Source organism: Gouania willdenowi, chromosome 17, assembly GCF_900634775.1.
Source record: "Gouania willdenowi chromosome 17, fGouWil2.1, whole genome shotgun sequence".
Taxonomy (NCBI): Eukaryota; Metazoa; Chordata; class Actinopteri; order Blenniiformes; family Gobiesocidae; genus Gouania; species Gouania willdenowi.
Genome location: NC_041060.1, coordinates 6673479 through 6683438, shown reverse-complemented (window position 1 = coordinate 6683438; position 9960 = coordinate 6673479). Strand labels below are relative to the sequence as shown.

At 38.1% G+C, this 9960-nt stretch overlaps 1 protein-coding gene across 1 annotated transcript in view; it reads right to left on the bottom strand.

Annotated features, from left to right (window-relative positions):
• Positions 1–5910: 5910 nt before the first annotated feature.
• The window catches only part of basp1 (brain abundant, membrane attached signal protein 1), a 52609-nt gene continuing 48559 nt past the window's right edge, over positions 5911–9960 (bottom strand). The window contains exon 2 of the mRNA XM_028473619.1: positions 5911–9141. Coding sequence (XP_028329420.1) covers positions 8538–9125 — 588 coding nt within the window. The 5' untranslated portion in view covers positions 9126–9141 and the 3' untranslated portion in view covers positions 5911–8537. The remainder of the gene's footprint in view (positions 9142–9960) is intronic.

The window sequence follows — 9960 nt, the reverse complement described above, 5'->3', positions numbered from 1 at the left end:
GAAATGACGTCATTGACCCGCCCACATATCCGAAATTAATATGGTAATTTTGAGCACATATCCGAAATGACGTCATTGTCCCGCCCACATATCCGAAATTAATATGGTAATTTTGAGCACATGTACGAAATTAATATGGTAATTTTGAGCACATATCCGAAATGACGTCATTGTCCCGCCCACATATCCGAAACTGCATTTCCACATGTTGTAATTCAATTGCAGATATCTGTAATATAATTGTTACATGTAAAAATGTAATTGCAGATATCTGCAATTCAATTGTTACATGTAAAAATGTAATTGCAGATATCTGTAATTCAGTTTCTACATGTCGAAATGACATTTTGACATGTTGAAATATATTTGTTACGTGTGAAAATGGCTTTACAGATATCTTGAATTAACATTTCAACATGTCAAAATTACATTTGAACATGTTCAAATGTAATTTCCACTAGTGAAAACTAAATTGCTACATGTCCGCCAGACTTATTAAATGTTAAAAGGGCTTGTCATAGCAGTTTGTGTATTTCTCGAAACAATTAGTGCAAAACCTTGTGGATAACCTGCAAAAGCACGTCACTTGCTCAAAACGGATAGCCCATTCCTCAAAAGCAAGTAATCATGTCAATGAAACTGACGTTGTCATCAAAATGAGAAGTCTTGACACCATCGTTTATGATAGTCAAATGGCCTTGTCATGTTTTCATTATGACAGTTTATTCTCTCAGTGTTTTCCAATGCAAAAAAAAGGTCAGAACTCAGTGACACTACCTGGAAATGCCCCAGACAGCACTATACACTACTCGTACAGTCATTTGAAAACTACAGTAAAGTTACACATTGCTGTAGTTAGGGCAGTCAGTGAGTACAAGACACTGAATACGTACGTTTCACATTTTTACTGTATATGCTCTTTGCAATTCTACAGCATTGTGCCAAAGAAAAATACACTACAGTCACTTATTTAGACTAAACATAAGAAACACCCTTTTTGGTAGAGCTGTGAACAATATACTGTAATAGTACATATTGTAACTTAACATAGGTAAATCATTATGGTACATCCAGACGTTCCTGTCTGTCTGGTCACATATTTTCACCGACATCACAACAGAGACATTTCACGGAAAAAAATATATTTAAAAAAAAAAGGTTTAAAATTTGCTTGGCAGAATTTAGTTCAACAATTTTGCATGTAATGACTCAAGCAAAGAAATGAAGACTATTAGTTTTATTGGGAACGACTATTCAGGGTCCATACGTATAGTTCATTTTGACTGACATGTCATAAGCAAATGATAATGTTATGAAACAGCAGATAATTGTATGAAAGCAACTGATACGTGTCGGAAAGCGTTTGCACTTTGTTCAGAGGAAGGAGAAATTTCTACTGTGATGTGCACAAATGACTAAATGTTGTGGAGGTTGAACTAATAGTTATGAGGATTTTCTTTCTGATGTGAGAAACTGTAAATTCTGAAACAGAATTAAAACAAGTGCACATAGAATGTTGTTTAAAATAATAATAAAGAATAGTGCAGTTTTTTTAAGTTTTTTATTGATAGTTTTAATAGCAAATAGATAACAGTCAAAAGTTCAGCACGTGCCCTCTATACTACATTGTTCCAGATACGCATGTATAACGGCCATTACAGCAAAATAATGAGTAGTAAAACTGTTTATTTTATGGCCACATAAAGGAGGTCCAGAGTTCTCTATAGATTGCACTAAATAGCTTGTATAATATCAACTTTTATTTATTTATTTTATCTCCAAGCTGGAAATGTGCCTGGATTTCATTTCAGAAGTCGGTTTGTCTTATTACTATGTGTTATTAAAACATGCAAAGGCTTTGTAAATGTCAAAAGTATGATCATTACTAGATGAAGACACTATGTTAGTAGATACCCCCACTATTCCAATACTGACTCTCAGACTATGGTATTTGTATGTAAGCTAGTAGGTATTTTATCCGTGTCACGGTCTGAGTTTACCTCGTACTGAGATTGATTATGAGCATGCCCACTATACCAGAAAACAGTGAGGTAGGCAAGAGGGAGGCCACGCCCCCTCCCAAAGGCACGTTGCTCCTCTGCCTCGTTCCCATTATGTTTCTTTAATGGTGTTTTATGATGATGATTTTGTTAGATGCTAAATGCTTGTTCATGTGGATCTTGTTGGGTTTTTTCTTTCTTATTATGAATTTTATATTTTGATAAGCGCATTGAGATGACTTTGTTGGAAATTGCTTTATACAAATAAAAATGATTTGAATTGAATTAACACTCCCCAGAAGAGCTGGAGGAAGTGGCCGGGGAGAGGGAAGTCTGGGCCTCCCTACTGAGGATGCTGCCCCCGCGACCCGGAAACGGCTAAGCGGGAGAAGATGGATGGATGGATGGATAACACTTGCCAGTAGAAACATATGAAATTGTCATTGGTGGTCTCGATTTGCAACGTGCCTACCCAACCCTAGTGGTCACGGCACGTCACTGCCAGAAAATTAATTTTTGCTAGTTCCGCTGTGAGTTTTGCTACTTCCGCCGTGCTGAGATTGAAAATTCAAAGCTAATGTTATTTGACGAGTGCTGAACGGCTCCTTTTGTTGGGGAAAAATGTACAACTGCTCCATATACGAGGCAGGAGAGGTTCTAACGCCACAAAGAAAGGATAGACAGGTTCATCTTCTTCATGGTGAAGGGTCATTTATTTTCCAAAAAACATGATAATACATGTTGCAATAAATAACAGTTAACCTAATGTAACTTTACAATAATAAGCTGTTGTATTCATATAAATTTGATCATATATTCATATATTTTGTCATTGGCCGATTTATTTTATCGATGGTCGACTGATTTGATGTTTTAAGCATTTTCTTAAATCAGTACAGTAATCTCTGTGCATGGCTAATTCAGCACTGGTGCATCTCAGTCCCGTACCGAGATTGTAAGAGAATCTCAGTACGGAGGTAAACTCAGAACCCCCCAAAATCTTTAAGATACTGCCAAACCAGTTGACGAGCAAAATCTTTATGTGTTGTCCTAAATAACAAAACAGTGGTTTTATTAACATTTGGCAGCTCTTTTCTAGCTCTTAGTTTAGTCTTTGTCTGTTGGTAGTAGATTCCTGTCTGTCTCTGTGTGTTTGTTCTGTGGTAGTGACCATGCAGGCTCCCTCCTGCGTTCACTCAGGTGTTCCTCATTTCCTAATGACCTCCCGTCACCATTTAAAGGAGAGTTTGTACACAGAGCAGCTGCTGTTTTTGGTTTTAAATAAATGGCCTTTATGTTAAAAAAGAAAATTAGACACGCCTCTTTTCCTCTTTCATCTCCCTCTGCATTTGGGAAATAGTTTTATTTATAATGGAAATAGCTTGATTTAAATGTTTTCATTCAGCTAACCTAGTAATAATTATGAAAACAGGTTTCCTGACAGGTTCTGTTTGGTTTTAGATGTCTTCTGTGAGTCTTTTGACTCTCTTCTCACTCTTTAGCTGAGTGTTGGACACAGAATGACTGCTGGGTTATTGTCTGTTACCTCATCGTGTGACCCCAGATCTGTGGTTCCCATGTGTTTCTGTTGGTGTTTTGGGTTTTTGTTAGTTTTTAATAAATGTGGACTAGATTTTTATTTTTGACCACTTCATCCTTTTCTGCACTTAGGTCCCCCACCCCCACACCTACCCGGTGTGAAAATTCAATTTCACTTTCAAATAAGGGTGGGACGATACACTGAGTTTGTGATAATGATACAATAAAATATTTTTGGAAGGGGAAAAAAGACTAAAAATGTTGAGGAGGTAAAAATAACCATGTGTTTATTTGTGGACCTTTTTTTCATTATTTATTTGATTTTTACCTCTGCGCTTGGGTGACCATATGTCTGGTTTCACCCAAACATGTGGTCTTTTCATTTTGTCTGGGCTGTTTGGGGATATTTAAAAATATATATATATATATATATATATATTTTTTTTTTTTTTTACAAATTAATGAAATTGTCCAGGTTTCCCAGGGACCTTGAATGCATCTCCAGAGAACTTTCATTTAAAAGATTGTAATTAAGCTAGTATTTGCGTATCTGAGAAATTCCACCAATTTCTGAAAGCTAATGAGTTGCTAATGAGTCATCCCTCTATCCTAAAATCTCTGAATCAGAGTAAATGACCAAAGTAAATGTCAAATATAGATAAGATACTGTACTAAACGCTTAAGGCATGTTTGCCAGTTATGTATAGAACTGAAATTCTAAGAAATCAAAATGAAACCATTGCACATTCCTCCCTCCCTTTGCCTTACAATGGTCTGTTGGTCGCCCACGGGCTTTCTGGCTCAGTGATTGGACGTGGGTCAGAGCGTTGGGTTAACTATGCAAAAGTTCACTCAGAACAATCGGCCGTTTTTAGGAGCTCATTGTTTGCTTTTTAATTGAATCAGTTAATGTTTGTTTCACATCACTGGTGCTGGATTGTAGGAATGTTGGGTAGGTTTTATAAAAATGTGGCTGTGTCATGGTCTGCTGACTCATCCCAGTAGTAAACTGGGATGGTATCCATATCCCTGTGACTTTGGCTGTGTTTGAAATGGCATACGAACATACTATTCACACTCAGTCTGATGTCAAAATGAGTATGTTGTCCAGGGGTCTCCAACTTATTTTAGTTCAAGGGGCCAAACGCGGACAAGTGGGCCGCAGATTTTAGGTGGGAAAACGAACAATTTCAACAATAATGTGCCCAAGTTTGCACTTCTATTTATAAATTAGACGTAAAGTATAGAAGGCATCAACAATATCTAAGCAATAAGGGACAGATACTTAAATGTCCATTGATTTTTATTTATTTAATTTATTATTTATTTTTTTACCAATCTCTATTCTTTCGACAACAATTTAAAAATTCATTATTTGGTAATTTACACAATAATTTATGTTTTCTCTCTCATTTTCACTTTCTCCTGCGTGCTGAATCGGATGAGTTTGACACGTGATGTAGTGTGTTCACATTAGAATGGAAGGATACATGTATACTACTGTAGATTGGGATATTTTTGAAGTATGCACAGTGGGCACACTAATCATACTCAACTGCCCCCGAGTGTGCATCGTACTGAGATTGTGTATGTATACCCTGTAATGCCATTGTGTACTCCTATGGCAGACATAGGCAATTGGCGGCCCGGGGGCCAGATGCGGCCCTCTGTCTAACTTTATCCGGCCCCCAAAACAAAATTGTAATTCAGGAAGTTGGAAGTTATATGAAGAACAACATAGCACACAAAACTTCAGAAACACAGAAAACAACAACAAAAGAAATTTAAAAAAGGCAACAAAAGTACACAAAATGATAACAAAGACACACTAAACAACCACTTAGTCAAAAGGACTTCAGAGACACACAAAATGCCAATGAAATGGCACAAAATGACAGCAAAAACACAAAAAATATAACAAACACATTTGATAAACACACAAAAAGGAAACAAAAATGTGCCTTATTGACAAGAAAATGGACAAAATAAACTTCAAAACACGTAAAATGTCTAAAAGCTCAAAAACACCAAGAAAACTCACACAACAGGACTACAAAGACAAAACACTTTGTTATTTCCTTATTAATGCTCAGATTGGTCTTTATTCTAAATGCTAATGCTAATAATAATAATGTGGCACTCGAATCAAACAATTTTTTTGTGGCCCCTCTTTGATAGAAGTTGTCTATCTCTGCCCTAGGGGTACACATACCTCAACTTGAGAATCCCGGCTATAGTAAACATTGAGTTTGTAGTGCATAGTACGGCGTATAAACACAGCCATTGACCAGGATTAAGAACATCAAATTAGTAACATTGCATTCAATAGAAAGTACGACTCATGTGTTTAAAGAATGACTTACACAAGTTATTTAAGTTAAGGTCAATTTATTACTGTTGCACCATTTATACAAGTACATATATTTCAAATGCATCAATTTCCATATAATTTTCTTTTTTTTTTTTTAGTCTGAATCAAAGTGGGCTATGGGAGTAGCAGTGATGAGACATGAAATGGAGATATCAAATTCAGTTGCCATGGATGCAGACAGAAATGATTTTTTTTTTATACATTTTATTTCCACTTGACCAAAGAGACAGGACTACAAGTTCACCCAACCACAGACATGCAATTTAGTGAGTCGAGAGAGGGAGAAAAACTGCACCATCTGACACACAGCGCACCTCCACTGTTTGTTTCTGCTACAGTTTGAAGTGCTGAGAGGAAAGCGCTGTGCGTCAGGTGGACGGACGGTTGGCTCACAATGACTAATTATAAAAGACATACACCTATGCAAAAGGTGGAAGAAAGAAGAATATTCAAATGAGCATGGCAGTCAAGTACAGTTTAGGTTGCTGGTACGTGGCTCGACTGGTTTTTTTTTGTTGTTTTTTTTTTTATGTGTGTTTTTCTCCATCTTTTGTTGCTCTCATACTGAAAATGTTTTCATGCTCTTTCTTCCTTTGATGACTTTCTAATAATGTAAAGTAACTCTGCGACGCTAATTCTATTCTTTTCTTCCATCGCTGCATAGATGCACATAACATGAAAATTATATTTCGGATTAAAGTTTCAAAGGGGCGTACATTTCCCTGTAGATTTTCCACAGGAACTTAAGCTTGGGAATTTGGGTAATATTCAAAAATATTAACTTCTCAAGGGAATTATTTAAAAACAATTAAAAATTCAATGAGTGTTTAAAAAGTCTGTGAATTTGAAGGTTGTCCCTTAACAGGGATGTTCAATATAGTTAGGAAAATATATTTTAGCATCATTAAAAACATCAGAATTAGTTATTTAAAATTACTACCAATTTCTGGTTAATTAGAAAAAATAATAATTTCCATGAAAACTTCAAATTTTTCATTATTACAAGTATTCCTCAGCTTTAATTCCTTTGGAAATTTACAGGAGATTCTTCCGCCCTTTTGTGACCCTATTTCTGAATAATAAAAGAAGTCACTCGGTCATAAGTGGTCAATTTCAGAGTCTAATATTGACGACCCGTGGTTGTTATGGAAAAATACTGTAAATCATATGTGATTGCTGTATAAAAAGTTCAAACATCCCCTTATCCAGTCCTTCAGTCTGATTCCGTTTTGTCATTATTTCTAAGTTGAATAGATATAAGCAATCATTTACCTCTAAATATATTTCTAATGTAATTCACATGGTTGTCATGGTTCTTTAAATTTACATTTTCTTCACCAAAAAAGTCTTGTTGGTTTGCTTTACTTTATTAAAAAAGGACTTTCATATTTAGTCTTGTTTTAGGCTTTTAAACAAAGGAAAAATCAACCATGAACCTCTCGTGTTTAGTCTATTTTCCTTCAGAAGACACAACTAATGGTACACTATCTGTAATCTCCTCCTGACACAGTAAACATCTGTCTTGGTACTCCAAGCAACTTCCACTCTCGTCTCCAAACAAGGTTATTCCACCTTCTAAACCCAGGTCTGCAAAATAGATATGACTGTTTTTCTCGTGACAAATTTTAAGTAATAATTTAAAGGATTTGCATTCCACTCGCTAAGGACATTGTAAAGATGTTTTTCGGCGAGGCTTTGGAGATTTAACAAGCATTACAAATGTTTAAAAAACCACTTAGTTGGCTAATAATATATCTAAGGGTTCCGAGTACAAAATGTAGAATCGTTTTCTGCAAAATTTCTACACCAAGAATGTATTTTGTTCCTGCAAAGCCTGCTTTTATTCAACCTTCAGAATGTCTTAGAAAACAGAAGAAAACAAAAAGTCTCATTTTCACTGCATCAATTTTAAAATTCTACTTAGCGTTTGCTCTTCTAAGACGTGGAAGGAAGAAAATAAAAGGAGGGAGAGGTGTTTAATAGAACCAAACGACACCAAACAGCTGAGGAAGGATGAGCTTTTAAAAAAGTCTCACACACACACACACACACACACACGTGCACACACACACTTAACCAACTCCACATCACTGAAAACTGCAGGTACCAGGTGGGACGGCGGTACACTGAAGTGGAGGATGAGAGGACGAGGGGGGGGAAATCCGAAATTGAAGTCGAAATGTGATTTGTAAACCTTCCCCGTCCAGTTCTCAGAATAAATTCCTCTAAAATCCTCCCCACACCCACAAAGGACATTCTTCTTACGCACAAACTCTGGACCAATCTGAGTAACTGGAAGGGGGCGGGGGGGCGGGGGGGGGGGGGTATGATGAATGTGGGATTTTGGAAGTTTTATGGCCGACTCAGACTTCAACGTATCAAATTCTACAGCAGAAAAAATAGACGTAACAACAACAATAATGGCAATAATCTTCTGCAAACAGTTGGAAACTTCTCTCAAGGTGGTTTCTCCAGTTCTCCAAATTCATTATCATTACAATTATTGTTATCATCGTAAAATGGATGGGGGCGGGGCTAGTAAATGTATTTTTCATTTCTTTTTTTTGTTTTCATTGTTGTTAAGTTAAGTAATTGATTTTCTTAATAATGTGAAAAGAAGCTGTCCATTAATCTTGAACTGCTACGGTTTGATCCTTGCTTGGTGCCTCTGTGGCGTTGGCCTCCTTGGACGGGGCGTCGGCGGCTGGCGTTGAACTAGGCGGGGCGGCGGGGGCCTCCTTCGGCGGCTCTGAGGGCTTGGGGTCAGGGGCCGCTTCAGATTTGGCTGCTGGTGCCGCTGGGGCATCAGTCTTTTTGGCCTCGTCCTTGCTCTCCGGCGTCGCCTTGGCCTCCGGCTCCTTGGCAGCTGGGGCGGACTCTTTGGCCGGAGCGGGAGCAGCTGGTTTCTCCTCCACCTTGGCGGGCTCAGCGCTCTTGGGCGCCTCGGTTTTGGGCTCGGCGTTGGCGGCGGGTTTCTCAGACTCCTTCTTTTCCTCGTCGTTGGGTGTGACGCCATCGGCCGCTGCCGGCGCCTCCTTAGCCGCCGTGTCATTGGCTACCTCCTTAGTATCGGTGGTAGGCGGGGCCTCATCTTTGTTGTCTTTGGGTGCTTCGCTCTCCTCAGCGGAAGCTCCCTCAGCTTTAGCATCCTTGTCTTTGGCTTTGTCGTCGTTAACATTGTAGCCCTTCTTCTTTTTACTGAGCTTGCCTCCCATTTTGGATTTCCGGCTTCTGAAACACAAAGAAAAGGACACATTCTCAGTCAGCATGGTAAGAAACAAATAATGTACATGTTTAATCAAAATTAAAAATCAACCTGTAGAGACTTTTAAACAATACATTGAATTTCCCTCATACCGATACTAGTATTGGCACTAAAAAGCTGGACCCGGTATCGGCAAACACTAACTATTAATAGCCGATGCCATTTACAGCATTAAACTTTTCTTCAAACGCAGCGCCTTGTGTTTTTTGCCTGATCACAGAAACATGTCTGGTTACATGTTCAGTGCATGCCAAGGAAAGCTATTGTGATTGGCCCGGAGTTGCCGCTCTGAACCAATAGCAGGGGCGCGTTTTCATGTTGCCGAAAAACAAGCAAATGCCCCTACTTACGAGAGAAAATGTCGGTGATTTCGAGGACGTTTACCAAAGTACACGTACGTCGCGTCTTAGGTTTAGGGTTAGGGTTAAGTTATAACCCTATATCTCAACAATTTTTAGGGTTAGGTTTACAGTTATAATAATAAATAATACATTTTATTTGTAATGCACTTTACATTTGATGCCAAACCTCAAAGTGCTACAGGATAAAAACAATGCAACACAACATATATTAAAAGACAGGACTAAAAGAGGCATTAACTGTTAAAATAAGTTTCTGTGAAAAGGTGATATTTAAGTTTTTTTCTTAAAAATGTCCACCGTTTGTGGGGCCCTAAGGTGGTCTGGGAGGACGTTCCACAGGTGGGGGGCAGCGGCTTCAAAGGCCCTGTCGCCCATTGTTTTGAGCCGTGTCTTGGGCGTGACCAGACGGTGCTGTTGGCCTGA